The following is a 23236-nucleotide window of genomic DNA, read 5'->3' on the forward strand; positions in this document are numbered from 1 at the left end:
CATTGTTTGAGGTCCTTACTCAATCCATTCCATAGTTTGATTCCACATACTGAAATGCTATGGCTTTTTTATGTGGCTTCGTTCCTCATGAACTACTGTAATTTTGTGTACTTTACTGTAAAGTGTTACCAGGTATGGAAAAGGCACCATGTTTAGGAGCCATTACCTTAAAGTTCTCAGAAATCCCTCACACACAAAGATACTTCCCGCTGTGTAGCAATATGGGAAGCACATGTGAGAGACCATGTGAGTGGATGCTGCTTGAGGCTGAGCCAATCAGTGCCGAGGATACTGAACAATAACTTCCTCTACTGTGCCCAGGCCAGATGTTTAAGTTAATTTAACAACTTCTATGCTTGAAAATGCTTTATTTAGGTCAATAATACATAACATTTGCTTAAATAAGCATATGTCTGACTAATAATAGGCCGTATAGTCAACCACAAAGCAGCTATCATTCATTAATTAATTTCTGAAAAAACACAATATAGTGAGGGAGTGACAATCAAACCGCAATGTTCCGAGGCACGACTGTAATAATCTTATTAGATTGTGTGTCAAATAATATGGCCCGTAATGATATATATATGTTTACACCCAAGGTGTCATGAAACGGGTCGACGTGTTGTTCAAACACTTCAATGGGCTGGGCTGAATACAAAAGTGCTAATCATCTTAGCATGCCGCCATCACAACAAAAACAAGCCTCGCCATTAGCGCCGCCGCTTGTTTTTTGCGAAGCCATCCGGACTTCTTAATCACCGTAATGCTGCACAAAGGCACACCCGCATCCCTGGCGCTGATGGCTGATAATTGATGGATTGGAACAAAATGTAACAACCTATGGAGGCAAAATGGGCTGTTTTGACTGCAGGGTCGGAGTCCATGGTTATGAAGATAGAAAAAGCTCAAAGAGTTCTGAACACATCACAAGAAATTGTATTTCGGTACTTGGTGCATGTGGATTATTTCATTTCATTTTGCTGGAGCCTATCCCAGCTGTCTTTGGGCGAGAGGCGGGCTACATCCTGGACTGGTGGCCAGCCAATCACAGGGCACATATACAAACAACCATTCACACTCACATTCATACCTATGGACAATTTGGAGTTGCCAATTAACCTAGCATGTTTTTGGAATGTGGGAGGAAATCGGAGTGCATGTGGATTAATTAAATATAATTTTTCATTCCAATTTAGTTTTGTGATCATGCAAAACATGATTAGAGCCCTCTAGACATGAAATAATACCCCTATATTTATACTCATTCATTCATTTTCTACCGCTTATCCTCACGAGGGTCGCTGTTTACCCCCTTCAAACATGATTAGAGCCCTCTAGACATGAAATAACACCCCTATATTTATACTCATTCCTTCATTTTCTACCGCTTATCCTCAGGAGGGTCACGGGGGTGCTGGAACCTATCCCAGCTGTCTTCTTCGGGCGAGAGGCGGGGTACACCCTGGACTGGTGGCCAGCCAATCACAGGGCACATATAGACAAACAACCATTCACACTCACATTCATACCTATGGACAATTTGGAGTCGCCAATTAACCTAGCATGTTTTTGGAATGTGGGAGGAAATCGGAGTGCATGTGGATTAATTAAATTAATTTGATTCCAATTTAGTTTGTGATCATGCAAAACATGCCGCATACCAAATCCAATGCATACTCCCAGTGAGAAGTAAAGCATATTATAACGAGCTATTATCTTTGATAAGGCAGACTGTTTGACACATGCAAATATTAATACAAACAGACTACGTGCAGCAATTAACTGCAGCGAGAGTGCATGAACACAATAAACACAACAACAAAGACCACAGCAATGCATGCTGGGTGATTTCCAGGAATAAACACCTTGCTTTCTTTTGTACATGATGTGCAACATGCAAAGTACAATTAAGCGAATCAACACACACACTATGCGTTCTAATCTCGTGCAGCAGCCTGACGATTCTTTTGTTTGGACTTGTATTGTCTCCGCTATCTAAAACTTCCCATGAGGTGTTGCTATGGTGATGGAGGGACAATGCCCAGAAGATCGCAGAAAGGGAACCCGCCGGTTCGGGTAGTGATTAGATGATTGTTCAAGTGGCCGATGACTTTAGAGACCTCCCGTCGAGGCCTACATCCCATAATAACGGCTGTCGGTGCAGCGAGGGCACTCTAATGGATTCAGATTGTTTTTGCGGAATGCCCACACTGTTCCACCTCGCAACCTCGCAGCCATATGAATTCAATGCGGTCACAAAGTACAGTGTAGTCAATAAGTGTGCTTATTAAAAATATTTACATGTGGATGAATGGATGGGTGATAAAATCAAACCTTGCCAGTGTTGCCAGGAAGTTGGAAACATACACAGCCGTGACAGGCAAACATTATAATAAAAAACATTATAATAACAGCCACCGTTGGGCCAGTACTCAACTCTGAATCCCCAGCGTCACTTCCTGTCCACACGCAGAGAAGAGATTTGGAAGCATGAGCCTCGTTTATGTCTTAAATAGCATATTTTCTCTGATTTGATGGACCATGTTGGGTAATATGAGTGTAAAGGTGACTATAAAGGTGTTATTTTATGTCTAGAGGGCTTTTATCATGGTAAAAATTGTATTTAGAAAGACAAACACATTTTCTACCCTCTGAATATTACAATATTTGATTTTATTTTATGTTTATTACTATTGAATTCTATTGAATCCTACTTTCACTTATCATGGTCAGGTCTGGAACCAATTAACCACGATAATTGAGGCAATACTGTATTATAACATTATTACCATCATATTATGATATTATATTATAATATAATATATATATATATATATTATATTATTATATATACATAGTAATCTTGGAAAAAAAAATTCCATTCCTGCTTTTTTCAAAAAGTTTTCAAATATCTTTATTCTTAATTTTTCTGTGAATTATTTTTTCAGAAATTATAGCTTTATTTTTTTTTACTTAAATTTTTTATAATTAATGTTATTCCTTTAAAAAAATAAGGGATTTTTTTCTTGAATATTTCAACTTTATGCTATCAAAAATATATTTATTTCCTGACAATATTACACAATATTCACAATATTCTCATAAAGTTACAGTAAACAGTTTTTTTCTCTCAATATCTGGACCCTTTGTACCCTTTTGAGTTGTGGACTCCTATAGAGCAGCTACACACAATAACTCGCACAAAAAGCTTTCTTTATCTTCCAGAATCTGCACCTATTCCAGCTGCATTTACTTGGATTTGTTTATTTCTAGAATGTGATTGGGCCATTAAAAAAAAATGGTATTCAAAAACACTTGGGGCACCTCTGCTTTATTAGGTACACAATGCTATCACACACAACACTCAAATTCTTGACAGTATTAATCGAGCACATATCACACATTAATTTTTCAGAAATTATAACTTTATTTTTTACTTAAAATTTTGTTACTTTTTAGATGTTATTCCTTTAAAATGTTTTTTCATGTTTCTTTAATATTTTAACTTTATGCTGAAAATATTAAACAATATTCACAATATTCTCATAAAGTTTCAACAGTTTTTATCTCTCAATATCTGGACCCTTTGTACTGAGTTGTGAACTCCTATAGAGCAGCTACACACAATAACCCGCAAAAAGCTTTCTTTATCTTCCAGAATCTGCACCTATTCCAGCTGCATTTACTTGGATTTGTTTATTTCTAGACGTGGGCCATTTAAAAAAATGGTGTTCAAAAACACTTTGAACACCTCTGCTTTATTATGTACACAATACAATCACACGCAACACACACATTTTTCTGACTTTCAAGTGACAGTATTAATGGAGCACATATGCCTAGAAAGACCTGTGGACTGACAAGCAAACAGTGGAGAGTAAACTCCGAGCGAACCACCGATGCATCCATCGTCTTATTCCCCGAGGAGCTTAACGTGCTCATCAATTCTGAAGCCAGCACGAAAGCATCAGTTACTCTCAGGAGGATTGATAATGTGTTCATTCAGTGAAAAACATTCTCCTGATTTCCTGCCAGTGATGCTTTCATGGAGTTTAGTAAATGCAAAAAGCCAATATATATCTTTCAGTCATCGATGAAAGATGAAGATGAACCAATTTTAAATGATTCTTCATCTATCTCATCTCTTCTTGTAATCCTTCGTAATAGGCAACATGAAAACACGCACTGACCCCGCCTCTCATGATAACACTCATTTAAAAACATGAATGCATGCGCCAACATGGAAAAAATGCACTTGAAAACATGATTTATTACATTTATTCCATCAATTAAAATAATATGATGATTAAATAATAGTAAATGAATCAGTATTAAGGTTATTTTGACTAAACATGACAGAGCAAAGATTAGGAAGCCAAATAAAGCTTACCTGTGTCGCTGCTGAACCTTTATTAATCTCCGAAGAAGGACTTGAACACTGGAGCCCCGACGCCGAGCCGCACAAACCCCCTCTCTACGCTCCTTCCCTCCCTACGAGTGTGTGCGCGTGTACACCATTGTGATGCTAATAAAGTATTGACCATGTGCGTTTGATGCGCGTGCACGCATAGCAGGCTAATGGGGGGTGGGGGAATAAGGTCAAAAGTCAAATCATGACATAATCTTTGCTCTGAGTGATCGATATTTAGAACTTGTCCAGGTTTTTAGTCATCTGTATTGCGTCAGTAAGCAAGATGTAGATATGATGATGAATATCGCCCTCATTTGGTACATTTGGTATAACAGTGTGCATTGAAATTGGGGTGCCCCAAGACGTGACATTCAGGTGCAGGTGCCAGCTCCAGATTGTGCAGGGGCGTCAAATGGCAGCTGACCCTGTAGGGATGTTGCAGGGGGCATCCCTCATGACCTGGTCTAAGCAGAAGCAATATATATATATATATATATATTTAAATATCCATCCATACATTTTCCACTGCTTGTCCGTGTCTGAGTCGTGGGGGCATTCTCAGGAGGGTGGTCCAGACTTCCCGGTCCCCGGCCACCTCCTCCAGTTCCACAGAGAGGACACAGAGGTGTTCCCAGACCTGCTGGGAGACATAATCCCTCCAACATGTTCTTGGTCTGCCCCTGGGGCCTTCTTGCTGGGCATGCCCGGAACACCTCACCAGGGCAGCATCCGGGAGGCATCCAGACTAGATGCCCGAGCCTACTCGAGCCTACTCTGAGCCCCTCCCGGATGACCGAGCTCCTCCCCCTATCTCGTAGGGTGAGGAAACTCTTGTATCATTGCGGTTGTTAGGTTGCGGTGTTCAGGGATTCGTGTCAAAATATATATTTTTTATTAATGAGTAATAAAAATGCAGGTAAAAAGTGTTGAATTATTAACAGAGACAAAACGTAATAGAAAGGCTTTTTATTATTTTAAAAAGCACAGTTGTATAACCTGCAGAGAGACAAAGAGCAGAAGGTGGCCTTTACAAACTCTAGAATAATATTAATATTATATATAATATAATATTAATGGTAATGGTTTTATTTGATTTGAACATGCATCAGATTACAATTGAATGCATCCCATAATCAGTTCACAGTTCCACATGTCCAAAAGGAGTAGGAAGAAGCAAAGCTTATTAAATCCTACCCCTCCATCTGGTACTTTTACAATCACTAACTGTTACATTTGTTCACTTCCTGCTTTCCATAATACAGTTTTTTTTTTTTTTTTTTTTACTTTTTTGTCCCGTACGAGGTGATATGTACCATAGTAACTGTCCGTAATAATAATAATAATAATAATAATGGCAAATTTTGGCAAATTATCAGTATTTATTTGGCAAATAAGATTTTTATTTTTAATTTTTTTTTACACAAAATAAATCATAACAAATAATGTTTTGTATGATGCTTGGTTTGCACACATCCTAATATATGAAAAATAATAACGCACTTAAAAGAGTACCTTACAATAACACTATTTTAGCTTTTAAAATACCATTTCAGCTCAAATGACTTGGCTGGTATGGATGCTAATCATGTAGGTCATCCTGACACTGGGTGGCGCTCTAATGCGTTGGTTAAACACGCTAATTCAACATATGAATGTTATGCAATACTAGCTTTCTCTCTGGTACATTTTTTTGTCCTTTTTAGTGCGGCCTTCAACCTTTATAATATTCCATAGGGCATAGATTTCATTCTACCATATGCTGCAGCCTGATAAAAATAAAGCCACAGGACTTTGGACACGTCTGCCTCCGAGTGTGCAAGTATTCCTGAAAACATCCCTTGAGCTTCTAAGACAACAAAGCCGGTCTTGGGTTAATTTGTTTTCACAAAGCTTGCTAATGACTGCGATTAATCCGCTAGCTGGTGATCAGTAGTGCTGCAGGCAGGTAGCAAAAATACATTGAGATGAATGAGACGGCGGCTGCGCTCATTCATCTCGCATCTCATGATGATGATGATGATGACGGGGACGATAACGCTAATGATGATGAAGCACAGGAATGATCTGTTCCCGTATTTTAATCACAGCAAATAACACATTCATCATTCATTTGATCCAAATACAGCTTTGGGCGTTAGGAATCGGTCTAGCTGACATTGTCAACATGGCGTCCACTTGGATTTGGACTTTTTGACATTTATAAGGGACGTCAACAAAAGTACTGGGACGTTGACGGGCGAATTGAAGAGACGTCAACGCAGCTCTTGGTTGTCGAAATTCTTCTGGCACATCTGGAATGTTCTAGTTGAAAACAGACAGGCTTCGCTAGTCAGTCGGATCGTTTCATTTGGCTCCAACTGTGATGTCAGCACTTTTTGCTCACGTAGCTACGCTGGTGTCGCTAACGTCCATTTTGAGCTTTTACCTCCTCAGAGCAGGCTACACGCCTTCTTCTTGGCTTTGGGGGGCTGAGGAATGAGGACCGCTCTGATGGCTTCATCAAACACCGTCTTCAAACCTCTCTGGGTGAGCGCTGAACACTCCAGGTACTTCACTGCATCTGGAACACACACACACACTGCACTGTATGGACAAAAGTATTTGGACAGCGACAGGAAACGAGCAAAACGTCGGATTTGGTTACCGATCTCCTTGGCCAGAGCGAGGCCTTGCGGGTACGTGATGGGCGACAGTTTCTTCTCCTTCAGCTTGTCGATGGTGTCCTTCTCGTCCCTCAGGTCCAGCTTGGTGCCAACCAGGATGATGGGGGTGGACGGGCAGTGGTGGCGCACCTCCGGGTACCACTGATGCGGGAAAAAGAGGTGAGTAGGAGTAGTTGGTTTGTAAATAGCTGGTGACTGCTGATGGATGGAGGCGGGATGCCGTGCATGGTTACTTAACGCTTTGATTTGCTTGACATTTGTACGCTCGGCTGCCTCCACGTCATTGATTGATTGATTGATTGATTGGCAACGTGGAGAAGTGGACTCGCGTCAATGCTGCCGACTAACACTGTCCTTTGCATTTTTATTTTTCTAAAGTTAAAGAATGAGTTGGAAAGCTATTTCCTGCTTGTTCATATGTTTGTTAGCTAGCTAGTTCATGAACCAGGCTCCATCCAGCCGGCGACTTCCTTATATGGGCGTGCCCGGGTACAAGCTGCTAACTGTACAAGCTCAGAAAACATCGAAAAGAGAAAAACTGTAAAAACTTTTTTTAACTGTAGATGTTTGCTACTTCCTGATTCATGGACAATGACAGATGATGGACCGTACCATCTTTTATTCTTTCTCAAGGAAGGGAAGGTTCCGCTGGGATTAAAATAGCAAAAAAGAACATTAAATACGAAAATTTCGAGGAACATATCGAATGTTTGCTACGTGATGTGGATGCTACCATTTTTGGCCAGGGAAGGCAAGGAAGAGAAAAATCAAAAGAAGTTTGTAAACAAAACTCACCTTTGCTCGGACATTCTCGTGCGACGCCGGACTCACCAGGGAGAAACAAATCAGAAACACATCCTGGACACATAAAAACCAAACACATAAAAATATGCTATTAGAATATTCAAGCAAGTTTGATTAATTATTTTTTCCAATTTGCTCGTCGATACTAAATTGACTTCAAACGGAATTAACCCAAGTTGGCCTCTTGGTGGCACAAGGCGTTATCAGCGCCATGTCTAACCCTCAGTTCCCTCAGAAAGGACCCGTGGATGCTGCTACATTGAGGGTAACGCCATGATCAGTACATGACTGCACCCCGTGAAAATATGCCCCCTGCTGGCTACATCTATTTTAATATAACTAAAAACAAAATTACATCGAGAAATGTTCTGTGCTTCATTCGTGCTGCCCACCGCATCCAAACGCCTGGAGAGCACTTCGAAATCGCGCTTATGTCAAGCGGTTTCCATAGCGACCACGCTCGTTAAATTGAGAGCAATAATGCATGGCATTCTAACTCCTCTCTGGTTACCATGGAGACAAACATCACTTTTGAATGACATGCTGTATAATAACAGGTTTGTTTCTTTGTGTGTGAGTACCGTCTGGGGGTAGGACAGGGGGCGGAGCCTGTCGTAGTCCTCCTGTCCGGCCGTGTCCCAGAGGCCCAGATTGACAGGCTTGCTGTCCACCATCACGTTGGCCGAGTAGTTGTCAAAACTAGAAGAACATGATTGATTGGGTATGCGTGTCATTCCGATCAACACAGCGGACGCACAACGTAGCAACGTAGCAACAGCTGTGTGTGTGAATGTGTGTGTGTGCTCACACTGTTGGAATGTATTCACCAGGGAAGGCGTTGGTTGTGTAACTGATGAGAAGACATGTTTTCCCAACAGCCCTAAAACACACACACGAAGAGAAAAAGTGAACATAATATATACTACATACTCTACTACCCAATATACAGTAGTAGTAGACATCATACAAGAAGATGTTCCTTTTGTTTTTTACTTCCTGTTTGATACAGTAGCAGTATCGAACAGGAAATAATATTATGCTAGTATTAGCATGTTAGCAATGCTAACATTCTAACATTAATAAGTTTAACACCTAGAATAATAGTGGTGTTTATGTAAGTGCCTAGCTATATGAAAATGGCTAGAAATGTTACCATGCTAATGTTAAGCTGCTGCCAATGCTAACATGCTAATGTTAAGCTGCTGCCAATGCTAACATGCTAATGTGAGCATGTTAACAGAAGTGTTTATATAAGTGCTTAGTTATGAAAATGGCTGCAAATAATATTATGATAGTATTAGCATGTTAGCAATGCTAACATTCTAATGTTAATAAGTTTAACACCTAGCATAATAGTGGTTAAGTGTTTATTTAAGTGCCTAGCTACATGAAAATGGCTAGAAATGCTACCATGCTAATGTGCTAATGTTAACAGAAATGTTTATATAAGTGCTTAGTTATGAAAATGGCTACAAATAATACTATGCTAGTATTACCATGTTAGCAATGCTAACATTCTAACGTTAATAAGTTTAACACCTAGCATAATAGTGGTGTTTATGTAAGTGCCTAGCTATATGAAAATGGCTAGAAATGCTACCATGCTAATGTTAAGATGCTACCAATGCTAATGTGCTAATGTTAACAGAAATGTTTATATAAGTGCTTAGTTATGAAAATGGCTACAAATAATATTATGCTAGTATTAGCTATACAATAGCAGTGGCTATTGTCTCATCAATGTAACATTACTGACACCTAGTGACTATTATAGAGTACTACATATCATCACAACCTCTTTGAATGTGTCTTCTGAATGCCGCATATTTGTATTTTACTTCATGTAGCCATTTTTACGCTTCAAAATGCATCATTTATGAAAGAAATATGTACATTTGCTTCAATACACATATACAGTAGGTCATATTCAACCACGAAACAGCGTGATTTATAAATTTATATTATTTTCAAAATATCTGTAATTGTATGAGAATAAAGTCAAAATATTACAAGAAAAAGTTGCAATTTTACAAAAATAAACCTCTTCTCTATACATTAAAGGAAGATGAGAAACAATGAGGACAATTATGAAAAATAATGTTATTTTTGTCGCATACAGTAGGGAAGCCAAAATATTAAGAGGAAAGTATGGTTATTTAATGAATAAATGGAAATATTCGGAACAAAAAAATGCATGGTAAAAATGAAGTTGATACTACTAAGATTTTCCACTTATATGACAAAGCTGAGTGTTATATGAAAAAAAAAAATCTAGAAATATATACCATAGAACATGCTTGCATATCTACATGTTACATCCTTTCATATTTCACTATATCACCCTGGCCGCAAACATGGTTGCACTCCCCTTCGTGTTTGGAACATGGCACAAAATCCAATGAACTCAATCGAGCTGACAGCGACTGCCGTGGGACCCTTTGGTAAAATAAACAGAGTCAGTGCCAGCACGTGTGTCGTTACGCGTGTGAATCAGAAATAAGGAAGTGTTGGAGAAAACAGGAAGTGGCTGGATTTAAAGCATCACATATGATCTCTTCATGGGGATGTGTTGTTGCGTCTCATCGTCTGTAACCACCACACAGGATGTTAGAATGAGGTCTATGTCAAACGAGTAGATAAACATTTTTACAGCGGAGTGGTACGGTCCAAGAATCCAGCATGTCGATTGGCTGTCTTTCTCCATCAAGCAGGAAGTAACAAAGGGACTAACAAAGAAATCCCAATTGACTTCACATTTCGTGTGCCTGGGTGGAAAGGCTTTGCCTTGCGAGGCTGCGTGGAGGTTGAACCAGAGTGAAACCTGTTCATGTTCACTCATCTGCGCCACTTCTGCTTCACAACTTCCGTCATGATGGCCCCATTTCTCACCAAGTTAGAAGCGTACGGTTGTGCAAAATGTTTGCTTAAGAATTAAGCCGCGTTTAATTCAAGCGTTCATAGATTTGATTTGATTAGTACAGTGACATTGTTCAAATTTCGCCCCTCAAACATTTATTACTTCATAAATCATGCTGTTTCATTGTTGAATATGACCTACTACTAGTCAAAAATATGGATATTAAATATTTTTTTACATTTTCAATCAAGAAAATGGCGAAATGAACTGAAATACAAATAAAGTCATCCCTCGTGGTTAGTTGGTTCCTGACCTGACCAAGATAAGTGAATTTCCGCTAAAGATTTAATAGAAATAAATTGAATGTCCTGTTTGCAACCTTCTAAATATGCTTTTTAACATTACTAGAGCCCTCTAGACATGAAATAAGACCCCACAGTCACCTTTACACTCCCATTACCCAGTATTGTAGACATAATATGAGAAAATAAGCCATAAGACATAAATAAGAGACTCACACTTTAGCATTAATAGCTTATTTCCTTCAATTTCATCAATGTAATGTTACTGACACATAGAGACCAGTGTAGCGTACCGCTGTTTATGGTTAACGCTAGTATGCTAATATAAGGATACTAGCTTTTTTTTTACTATTTTCACAAGTACACACATGTATAAAACAATGCTCACATTAGCACGTTAGCATTGGTAGCATCTTAACATTAGCATGGTAGCATTTCTAGCCATTTTCATATAGCTAGGCACTTAAATAAACACTTAACCACTATTATGCTAGGTGTTAATCTTATTAACGTTAGACTGTTAGCATTGCTAACATGCTAATACTAGCATAATATTATTTGTAGCCATTTTCATAACTAAGCACTTATATAAACATTTCTGTTAACATTAGCACATTAGCATTGGTAGCATCTTAACATTAGCATGGTAGCATTTCTAGCCATTTTCATATAGCTAGGCACCTACATAAACACTTACCACTACTATGCTAGGTGTTAAACTTATTAACGTTAGAATGTTAGCATTGCTAACATGCTAATACTAGCATAATATTATTTGTAGCCATTTTCATAACTAAGCACTTATATAAACACTTCTGTTAACATGCTCACATTAGCATGTTAACATTGGCAGCAGCTTAACATGAGCATGGTAGCATTTCTAGCCATTTTCATATAGCTAGGCACCTACATAAACACTTACCACTACTATGCTAGGTGTTAAACTTATTAACGTTAGAATGTTAGCATTGCTAACATGCTAATACTAGCATAATATTATTTGTAGCCATTTTCATAACTAAGCACTTATATAAACACTTCTGTTAACATGCTCACATTAGCATGTTAGCATTGGCAGCAGCTTAACACTAGCATGGTAGCATTTCTAGCCATTTTCATATAGCTAGGCACTTACATAAACACCACTATTATGCTAGGTGTTAAACTTATTAATGTTTGACTGTTAGCATTGGTAACATGGTAATACTAACATAATATGTTTTGTAGCCATTTTCATAACTAAGCACTTATATAAACACTTCTGTTAACATGCTCACATTAGCACGTTAGCATTGGCAGCAGCTTAACATTAGCATGGTAACATTTCTAGCCATTTTCATATAGCTAGGCACTTACATAAACACTTAACCACTATTATGCTCGGTGTTAAACTTATTAACGTTAGAATGTTAGCATTGCTAACATGCTAATACTAGCATAATATTATTTGTAACCATTTTCATCACTAAGCACTTATATGAACAATTCTATTATGCTAGGTGTTAGCATGCTAATGTTAGCATACGTCTAAAATATAAATATTTCTGTTAGCATGCTCACATTAGCATGTTAGCATGGTAGCATTTCTAGCCATTTTCATATAGTCCGGCACTTACATAAACACTTACCACTTCTATTATGCTAGGTGTTAGCATGCTAATGTTAGCATACGTCTAAAATAAATGCAGGTGTAAACCTCAATCTGGTGGGAACTATGGCGGTCGGCGGGGGTCTGTGTTCTATGAGTGCTTTTCCATAGAAAAGCCGTTTAGTTTTTAGCTTCTTTTTCTTCATCTTCGGACACCTCACCTCGCTCAGACGACACATCGCAGCGGAAGTCGCTCCCGCTTGCCAACAGCACTTTTTATGTTTCAAATGGTTTGATGATATAAGTAGAAAGTAAAGAAAGTTAAAGGCGTACCCGTCTCCCACAACCACACACTTGATGGCTTGCATCCTGCTCCACTCGGCACTGCTCACACACACTGCACACACACTCCGAGAGGCAGATCTACGTATGTGAGGCCACTGGAAATTGTAACACACACGCTCTTCCTACTTCTGCTGTGTGTGTGTGTGTGTGTGTGTGTGTGTGTGTGTGTGTGTGTATGTCAATGCATTGTGGTAAAGTGCACTACATTCCTCATGAAGGTGTTGCAGTCACTTCCTCCTACGTATTTACTAAATACATGTGGTTTTGTTTCCTTTAAATTTGTCATGCATATTTTATAAAATTATGTAATTGTTATTCTTTTTTTTTTACATTTTTGATGATATTATTATTCTATATTAAATATTTTGTACAGTATATGCCCTGCTATTGGCTGCCGACCAGTCCATGGTGTATTTTGCCTCTCGCCCAAAATCAGCTGGGATAGGCTCCAGCATACCCCCGAGGAGCTCACATATTTTCAAAATGAAGGCCATTGTTCATTTCAGGTACACGCTAAATGAAGATATTAATATAGCTAGGAACTTAAATAAACACTTAACCACTATTATGCTAGGGGTTAAACTTATTAATATAATAATAATAACATAATATTATTTGTAGCCATTTTCACAACTAAGCACTTATGTAAACACTTCTGTTAACATGCTCACATTAGCACGTTAGCATTGGTAGCAGCTTAACATTAGCATGGGAGCATTTCTAGTCATTTTCATATAGCTAGGCACTTACATAAACACTTACCACGATTATGCTTGGTGTTAAACTTATTAACGTTAGAATGTTAGCATTGCTAACATGCTAATACTAGCATAATATTATTTGTAGAAATTTTAATAACTAAGCACTTATATAAACATTTCTGTTAACATTAGCACATTAGCATTGGTAGCATCTTAACATTAGCATGGTAGCATTTCTAGCCATTTTCATATAGCTAGGCACTTAAATAAACACTTAACCACTATTATGCTAGGTGTTAAACTTATTAACATTAGAATGTTAGCATTGCTCACTAGCATAATAGGCTAGTATTGTCATAACAGGGATAGGCTCCAGCGTACCCCCGAGGAGCTCACATATTTTCAAAATGAAGGCCATTGTTCATTTCAGGTACACGCTAAATAAAGATATTAATATTTGGAAGTGTGGTACATTCAAGATTGAATGCTTGAGGCAAAGTTGTGACGACAAGGCAGCCTTTCGACACTTCCTGCGGGTCGGGACAGGACGTTACCTTTGGTTGGCGTAACTGGAAGTGGCCGGGTCAACCTGCGTGTGAGCTGACACTTACATAATAATAACATAAATAATTATGCATAATTTAAAGCAACCTACAGTGTCATCTTATCAAAGTATTACCACCGCAATGAATGATTAGTAATGAATATTTTATTTTGAAGGGGTTTTTTTTAAGTAAAAAAGGATGAAGTGATACTGAGTGGAAGGAGGCGTGGCTAGAGGAGATTTAATGCGCTGATGCTGCCACCTCACAGGCCACTTTAGACCTTTACTTTGACAGTCTTCTCTTGTGGTTGGATCTCATGACTGACTGCCAAATGGGTAAGACTCATTTTTTCATGTTTTTGTTATTATTATTATTATTATTTATGTGGGGGTCTTTTTCTTCTATTTTTGTATTTTTTTTCTCCTAGTAATAGTTACTTTTATGTGTGATTTTGAGTATTTAGACATGTCATTGTGATTGGAGACATGTTAAATGTTAATAATAATAATAAAATTAGAAAAATAATCTATTTGCATTTCAGATTACTTAATATAATGTTGTCATGTGACTTTTTGGAGGTGACATCCATACTTCTTGATGTCATGCATCTCCAAATAAGCCAAGGTTTATAAATCTGTGTTTTTCTGTGTACATTTCATTTCTTCCACATGGTCGCTCTTTAAATGCTTCTTCTTTTCCCATCATGTATCGACTTCACATTTTTGATGACTTATCGTATGTGTTTGTGTGTGTGTGTGTGTGTGCGCTTGCTTGTTGCACAAGTGTCGCACAGGAAGGGTGTGGAGCTAGCGTGTTGTCGTTTACATGCGAACGTGTGCAAAGAGGAAGTGCGGCGGCGTGATGAGACTAAGTAGAGCTTACTAAAGAACATGGAGATGTTTCAGACTGAACAGGAAGTGAAGTCAGAGACACACGCCTGATCAGGTGTTTGCGTACGAGCTAACGCATTTGGATAGCTAGAGAACGGGAATAGTCTTGACTATTCCAGGATGGTCCTGACAGTAAACATGAAAGTCTTCCCACAGAGTTAGAAGCTGGTGTGCTACGTCCACTTTCCTCCATGTGACACCGGTCTTGTTGTGTTCCAGTTCTGTCAGACTTCACGGCAGATGAGAAGATGGAGCTGGAGAGCATCAGGATGTACAAGAAAGAACTTCTGGACGACATCCAGGTACGGCGTCCGTCATGTCGTCCACACAGTCCAAGACAAGACAAAGACTCCAGTTGTGAGTTTTCTGTGCAGAAGCTGAAACTGCAGATCGACAGCGTCATGGCCGAGGTGCTCAGGTTTGAGTTGGCCGAAGATGAGGAAAGGTGAGTCCTGGTTCAAGTCTTGGATCACTGAGGCGGTGTCATTGCAACAGTTTGCTTTTACAGCCTTTTTTACGGTTTATGACCTGGAAACAGATTTCGTTCATTTATGTCGTTTGGACACAAATGGACTCAGACGACACAGCAATCCCTTTTTTTAATCACAGTTAAATGGTAATGGTTTTATTTCATTTGAACATGCATCAGATTACAATTGAATGCATCACATAATCAGTTCACAGTTCCACATGTCCAAAAGGAGTAGGAAGAAGCAAAGCTTATTAAATCCTACCCCTCCATCTGGTACTTTTACAATCAGTAACTGTTACATTTGTTCACTTCCTGCCTTCCTAATTTAATTTAATTTAATTTAATTTAATTTAATTTAATTTAATTTAATTTAATTTAATTTAATTTAATTTAATTTAATTTAATTTAATTTAATTTAATTTAATTTAATTTAATTTAATTTAATTTAATTTAATTTAATTTAATTTAATTTAATTTAATTTAATTTAATTTAATTTAATTTTTTTTCACGTACCAAAGTACGAGGTGATATGACCATACAATGACTTAATGGGTACCATAGTAACTGTCGGCTTTTTAACGTAGTCCTAGCATATAAGTGTTTCAAATTTAGTTCTTCCCTGAGATCATATAATTGGCTCCAGACTTGACTATGAAGTAGGATTCATTTTTTTAATGCCATATTTTTGTCCTTATGGCATAGAATATACCTGTTTCCCACCTTCTAAATATGTTTTTTTAAACATTAGAGCCCTCTATACATGCAATAACACCCCTATAGTCACTTTACAGTCCAGTTACCCAGTAGAGTAGACATAATAAGACATAAATAAGTCTTATCATCAAAGAATCATCACAGAATATAAGCCATTTCTTACATAAAACTTGTCTGTGTTGCACTAAATGGGTGGTGGACAGGAAGTGACAACAGGCGGTTATGGCTACAGCACTAGCCCGTGTTGTTATTGTTATCAATCAACTTCTGGCTCTCTTTGGAACTTCAAACGATATTTCCTTTCAGCAGGACCATGGGGAGGAAGCAGTTCTACAACGGCAAGAAGAAGTTCAACATGGACCCCAAGAAGGTGAGATGGAACAAGTTTCTGTTGTTGTTCCAAATCGAGCGATGACTTCCTGTTTAAACGCGTCAAGAGCTCGTGCGGTTTCCTCCGGTCTGCTGATAATGTTTGATGGAAACAATACGCCACGTGAGCATTGAACCCAGGGTGAAAGTAAAGCTGTCCGCCAACAATGTAAATACGATACACGAGATTGGGTTTTAACATTTTAACATTCATTTAATTTCTACTATATTACCGCCATGACAAACCGAGACTATATGACTGAGAAGAGGGCTCACTCTGCTCATGCCGTTGTTCTATGGAAGAAACACACCAAAGTACAGAAATGAATGAGCAGAATGACCCAATATTGAGGAAAAGCGATAGAAAACTTCATCCAAGTCTCCTACTGTTGGCGTCTGGTGCTTGTGTGTCTCACCCAACATAACAGTAACATTACTGACCATAACATTACAGAAATTGTACAGTAGTAAAGGTTTACTGTGCTTTGACAACACTGGATTAGTCAAGACAGTGCATGATATGCCGATAAGCCTATCCAACATCAGCGACCTTTGTCCTCAAAAACCCCCCAAAGTCTTTTTTTTCATCGTATTTAAGTCTTCCCTTCCAAAGAACAAAGTGTCTGCTCTTCTGTCTCACTCGCACGTGCCGTGGAGAAAAGCAGAACAGGATGTGGTTTTAGGGAATCAGAATTACACAAGATGAGCTGAGGCTGTTTGGGGACCTCCGACAAGGCTGGAAGGTGTCAGTGGTGACACACATATAAGGGTGGGAACAGGTTACATGGACTTGGACATTTACATTGGTGCCAGGTCTAACGTGGATCAAATCCAGAGTCAGCCAACATTACAAAATTATGTCATGTGAGGGGTTGCAAGGCGGTCGAGTGGTTAGCGCGCAGACCGAGTTCGATTCCACCCTCGGCCATGTCTGTGTGGAGTTTGCATGTTCTCCCCGTGCAGGCGTAGGTTTTCTCCGGGTACTCCGGTTTCCTCCCACATTCCAAAAACATGCTAGGTTAATTGGCGACTCCAAATTGTCCATAGGTATGAATGTGAGTGTGAATGGTTGTTTGTCTATATGTGACACCAGTCCAGGGTGTACGCCACCTCTTGCCCGAAGACATGGGATAGACTCCAGCACCCCCCATAACCCCGTGAGCGTAAGCGGTAGAAAATGAATGAATGAATATAAATATAGGGGTGTTATTTCGTGTCTAGAGGGCTCTAATCATGTTTGAAGGTGGTAAACAGCGACCCTCGTGAGGATAAGTGGTAGAAAATGAATGAATTAATAAATATTGTGTTAGCAATACCATGAGTGGTATTGAGTGGACCTCACAGCTAGGAGATCGGGGTTCAATTCCACCATCAGCCATTTCTGTGTGGAGTTTGCATGTCCTCCCCGTGCATGCGTGGGTTTTCTCTGGGTACTGCGGTTTCCTCCCACATTCCAAAAACATGCTAGGTTAATTGGCGACTCCAAATTGTCCATAGGTATGAATGTGAGTGTGAATGGTTGTCTGTCTATATGTGCCCTGTGATTGGCTGGCCACCAGTCCACCCCGCCTCTCACCCTAAGACAGCTGGGATAGGCTCCAGCATCCTCCGCGACCCTTGTGAGGATAAGCGGTAGAAAATGAATGAATGTCATGTGACTGGTTAGCTGTGTGTGTGTTCAGGGTATAAATTACCTGCTGGACAACAAGCTGCTGGACAAAAATGCACAATGCATCGCAGAGTTCCTGTACAAGGAGGAGGGACTCAACAAGACGGCCATTGGAGACTTCCTGGGAGAAAGGTGAGGAATCACTACTACTACTAAACAGGAAGCTAAACAGCTAGTCAATCAGAGTCATGGTTGTGACCGTTAGCGCTTTGGTGGAGAATCGTACATCATTGGCCTTTTAAGATAAGGACTGGGAGAGAAGGCAGACCAGACCAAAACCAAAACCAAAAGCCTCGGTCAAGCTCAACCTGACTTCTGCTTCTTCCTCAGAGACGAGCTCCACCTGCAGACCCTGAAGGCCTTCGTGGAACTTCACGAGTTCTCGGACCTCAACCTGGTCCAGGCACTCAGGTCAGGACTCCCCAAGAAGCGCTATTGTGTAACTCTTGTCCAACAATGTAACGTAGCTTAGCTTATTTGCTGAAGAAAACACCATCAGCCATGTCTGATAGATGGATAGTTGGCAGAACCTTATTTTAGTATGTGTAGCGAAGCCTGCTTTACATGTGTGTAGACACAAAAGCCACGTTGGAACCACTAGATACGTCTCTCCAAACCTTAGCATGCATCCCAATTTGCACACTTATGAAGGGGCGAAGCTAGATGCAGAGGCGTGTGTTGATTGGTTGCACACAGGATGGTCACTTCCAGAATAGGAAGAAGAGATAATGTGTTTGACCCCCGCCCTCTGGTCACATGACAGACAGTTCTTGTGGAGTTTTCGTCTGCCCGGTGAGGCCCAGAAGATCGACCGCATGATGGAGGCTTTTGCCGGACGCTACTGCGATTGCAACGTCAACGTCTTCCAGTCCACCGGTGAGCTCAACGTATAATTGACCGAAACGCCTCGAAAGTAACTTGTGACGAAAGAAATGATCTAGTCCAAGTTCCCATTGAGTCAGAGCGTCTTCCTGTTGGACTTTCATTTCTCGTTTCTACGTGCGGGGGGGGGGGCATGATGTCATTGCTAAAGGCACTTCCTGTCTGGCTGACAGACACCTGCTACATCCTGTCCTTCGCCATCATCATGTTGAACACCAGCCTGCACAACCCCAGCGTGAAGGACAAGACCACGCTGGAGCGCTTCGTCTCCATGAACAGAGGCATCAACAACGGCGAGGACCTCCCCCGCGACCTGCTCTCGGTAACCACGGACGACACGCGTCATCATTAGGAACGCTAGACGCCATCCAGAAAACAGGCCGCATGATTAGGAACTCTGTTGTTGTTCATTCATTCATTCATTTTCTACCGCTTATCCTCACGAGGGTTATGGGAGTGCTGGAGCCTATCCCAGCCTTGTAAATATGGCTGTTAACACTATTATAGCCCTCTAGACATGAAATAACACCCCTATAGTCACCTTAATAGTCACCTAATATAGTAAACATTCATTCATTTTCTACCTCTTATCCTCACAAGGGTCGCGGGGGTGCTGGAGCCTATCCCAGCTGTCTTCTTCAGGCGAGAGGCGGGCTACACCCTGGACTGGTGGCCAGCCAATCACAGGGCACATAAAGTATTCTCGTAAAGTGGGATTCCTTATTCATAAATGTGGATATTTTCATGGTGACAGCATAGAAAACCTGGTTACGACCTTCTAAATATGGCTGTTGACACTATAAGAGCCCTCTAGACATGAAATAACACCCCTATAGTAACCTTAATAGTCACGTAATATCGTAAACATTCATTCATTTTCTACCGCTTATCCTCACGAGGGTCATGGGGGTGCTGGAACCTATCCCAGCTGTCTTCGGGACAATTTGGAGTCGCCAATTAACCTAACATGTTTTTGGAATTTGGGAGGAAACCGGAGTACCCGGAGAAAACCCACGCATGCACGGGAGAACATGCAAACTCCACACAGAGATGGCCGAGGGTGGGATTGAACTCGGGTCTCCTAGCTGTGAGGTCTGCACACTGTTGTTGTTGTCGTTATTAATTTGTTATTTATTTTTGAAATGCTCAGAAACTATACGACAGCATCCGGAATGAGCCTTTTAAAATTCCGGAGGACGACGGGAACGACCTCACTCACACGTTCTTCAACCCTGACAGAGAAGGATGGCTGCTCAAACTTGGTAAAAAAAAATCAATAATTTATGTTAATTTTCCTCCATGAAGACAAGGATCAATACTGTTGTTGTATCCCATCATGCACCTGGCGACTATGCAGGCTTCACTGTTCATTGGTTCCATATTTATATTGCATAACAATGACATATAATAGTATATCAATATATGTATTCCAATGGCATTGAATACTGTGCTTTGACGTCAGGAGGCCGAGTGAAGACGTGGAAGAGGCGATGGTTCATCCTGACTGACAGCTGTCTCTACTACTTTGAGTTCACCACCGTGAGGACCGCACTTCCTGTTAGCGCCAACCAGCTAACACGCTCTTGATGTTTTGCTTCTCCTTGCAGGACAAGGAGCCCCGAGGCATCATCCCGCTGGAGAACCTCTGCGTCCGTGAAGTTCCCTTTCCCCGCAAGCCTGTGAGCTCTTCTTCGGAACGTCACGGTAGAACGAAGCCGCAAACGCCAGTCTTGATTTCATTTGGCTCTGTCGTCGTCTAGTACTGCCTGGAGCTGTACAACCCCAACAGCCGAGGACAGAAGATCAAAGCGTGCAAGACGGAGACGGACGGCAGGGTGGTGGAGGGCAAGCATCAGTCGTACGCCATCTGTGCCAGCAGCGCAGACGAACGCGACTCCTGGATCGCCGCCATCAGGTAAGAATTGCTTTTGAAGAACCCTACAAGAACCCGACTGATGTTAGCTTTAGACACCCCTAATACACCAGGGAAGGAGAAACCCTCTGAGGGTCACGTTCTTCGTCCTGTTCCTCATGGTCCAGGGCCAGCATCACCAAGGACCCCTTCTACGACTTGGTGTCGCTACGCAAGAAGAAGCTGATCACGCAGAACCAGAACCACCAGGACTGAGCTGGAGGTTTCCTGGCTAACAGAAAACGGCAGCAGACGTTCTCCTTCTTTGGGTCAGAACTTGGCCAGCGACACTGAAGACGTGTGTGAGTTTTCTCCTCCGGGTTTTGAATAGTTTTTATTCTTTTTCTTTTTTGAGCCTTGAAGAGGAGACTCAAAGAAACTGGACTTGGTTGAAGCTTGAAAGCAACAGAGAGGTTCAGATCTGACTTGAGCTTCATGGCTTCCTGTTCCTCCTACGCTGAGCTCAACGCACTTGATGTGACTTCTGCTTTCATTTCAGGAGGACGAGGACAGAAATAATATCTTAATAATATCTCAGTGAAGATAGCATTGTCCTCCTCTTGTATCATGGATGACCAAATGTGTTTTTCATGGACGGAAACGTACTTTACAGGTTTGTAAAAAACACTTACCTCATCAAGGAGGCTGTTTTTTTAATAATAATTTAATATTTTTATATTCTACAACAATAAAATAATACATAAAAAAACACACCTATCAAAAAAAGCATCACAAACTCTGCCCTCAAGTGGCCAGAAACGGTTACTGCATGTGCTACTACATTTGAAACGTATTTCATTCACATTTTTACATAATTAATTCATCATAAACACTATGCCAGTCTGGTTCCGGTCCATCAAAATCCCAGGAGGACACTTGAGTGTCAAACCAAAGACCCACTAGATTTTAGACCCATTGTAAGCGTCCCCATAAGTAACTGTGAAACTGACTTACCAACCGCCGGTCATCTTGTACTACTGCGTCTTACCACTAGAGGGTAGCAACGCACCTTTGAATTAATTTTTAATTTAGTGCAGTCGTCCCTTGTTAACCGCCGGTCAGCTTGTACTACTGCGTTTTACCGCCAGAGGACAGCAACGCACCTTTGAATTCATTTTTAATGTTGTGCAGTCGTCCCTCGTTAACCGGCCGGTCAGCTTGTACTATTGCGTTTTACAGCTAGAGGGCAGCAACGCACCTTTGACAAAATTTTTAATGTAGTGCAGTCGGCCCTCGTTAAGTTGGCGCATAGAAGATTTAATGATTTTCTAAATACGAATTTCAACATTATTAGAGCCCTGTAGACATGAACTAACACGCCCACAGTCACATTTCCACTCCTATTGTTCATTGTTTACAACACATTGCACAACTCTTATGCTGCAGGGCCTCCAGACAGGCTAGCTAGCAAGCTGGTGAGCTAACGTCTAAACTTAACCCTTTAGGCACCAGTTTTTCAAGAGGTTGTAGCTTGAAAATGGTTAGAGATAATAGCATACTGTCAATGAGAAAAGTCCTCGGTATGATTCAAATTTTGTGATGGAAGTAAATGTACTTATCTAACTTCCATAATATGACGTCACCAGGCTCAGAATTTGAGCTTACAAGCTCATCAAAATATCTGATTCAGTTGTGATACTCCTCCTCATTGCTCGAGCATGCCCAGCCATCATCATCGTCACTTAAAGCGATATCGTGAACATCACTGCACTTACCACTTCCACACAAAATGGGAGTTATTTTAATTTTTTTTTACAATATGTCGTAGATGCGATGGCTGACTTCAGGCAGTGTTAAGGTGATTTAATGTAAGGAATTATTTTGTATCATTACTGCCACCTAGTGACCAGAATACCACATATTGAATGTTTTGACTGAAAATAGACCATTTATCACAAAACACAGGCCATTTATTGGGTAGTTTCTGAACTGTGATATGAGAGATGATTGTAACAAAGTATACAATATTCTTGGCTACAAACTTCAACATGATATAAAAAAAGGCCACACTGATGAATTGATAAATGTTATTTATTTTCCTGAATGTCGAATGTAGAAGGCACTTATCGATTATGAAAGGTCAGCGCTACTTCCTGTCAAGACACTGC

General features: G+C 40.3%; 2 protein-coding genes across 10 annotated transcripts; one reads left to right on the forward strand and one right to left on the reverse strand.

Annotated features, from left to right (window-relative positions):
• On the forward strand, positions 1 to 23145 carry cyth4b (cytohesin 4b). 5 transcript variants are annotated; one of them, XM_058065921.1, is made up of 14 exons: positions 1 to 6940; positions 7153 to 7236; positions 15329 to 15411; positions 15484 to 15554; positions 16603 to 16666; positions 18348 to 18466; positions 18665 to 18745; positions 19098 to 19210; positions 19390 to 19538; positions 20367 to 20478; positions 20679 to 20755; positions 20824 to 20895; positions 20977 to 21131; positions 21257 to 23145. In XM_058065921.1, the coding sequence occupies exons 3-14, from the start codon at positions 15358 to 15360 to the stop codon at positions 21342 to 21344; spliced, it is 1155 nt and encodes a 384-aa protein (XP_057921904.1). In that variant the 5' UTR covers positions 1 to 6940; positions 7153 to 7236; positions 15329 to 15357; the 3' UTR covers positions 21345 to 23145. The 5 variants fall into 5 exon arrangements, 3 of the variants coding, with proteins under 3 accessions (XP_057921904.1, XP_057921819.1, XP_057921636.1); XR_009128942.1 differs by lacking the exons at positions 1 to 6940; positions 7153 to 7236 and adding an exon at positions 14139 to 14554 and having other exon boundaries at positions 21257 to 21397; positions 21484 to 23145; XR_009128943.1 differs by lacking the exons at positions 1 to 6940; positions 7153 to 7236 and adding an exon at positions 14139 to 14554 and having other exon boundaries at positions 21257 to 21397; positions 21492 to 23145.
• On the reverse strand, positions 6458 to 14247 carry LOC131124971 (ras-related C3 botulinum toxin substrate 2). Of its 5 annotated transcripts, none has more exons than XM_058066395.1 (7): positions 14229 to 14247; positions 8690 to 8761; positions 8463 to 8580; positions 7873 to 7935; positions 7059 to 7218; positions 6840 to 6974; positions 6458 to 6715 (listed from the first exon to the last, which is right to left on the reverse strand). In XM_058066395.1, the coding sequence occupies exons 3-6, from the start codon at positions 8553 to 8555 to the stop codon at positions 6844 to 6846; spliced, it is 447 nt and encodes a 148-aa protein (XP_057922378.1). In that variant the 5' UTR covers positions 8556 to 8580; positions 8690 to 8761; positions 14229 to 14247; the 3' UTR covers positions 6458 to 6715; positions 6840 to 6843. The 5 variants fall into 5 exon arrangements, with proteins under 5 accessions (XP_057922378.1, XP_057922028.1, XP_057922289.1 ...); XM_058066045.1 differs by lacking the exon at positions 14229 to 14247 and adding an exon at positions 12962 to 13094; XM_058066306.1 differs by lacking the exon at positions 14229 to 14247 and adding an exon at positions 12737 to 12755.
• Positions 23146 to 23236: the final 91 nt, after the last annotated feature.

The sequence above is a fragment of the Doryrhamphus excisus genome, chromosome 1, assembly GCF_030265055.1.
Source record: "Doryrhamphus excisus isolate RoL2022-K1 chromosome 1, RoL_Dexc_1.0, whole genome shotgun sequence".
Lineage (NCBI taxonomy): Eukaryota > Metazoa > Chordata > Actinopteri > Syngnathiformes > Syngnathidae > Doryrhamphus > Doryrhamphus excisus.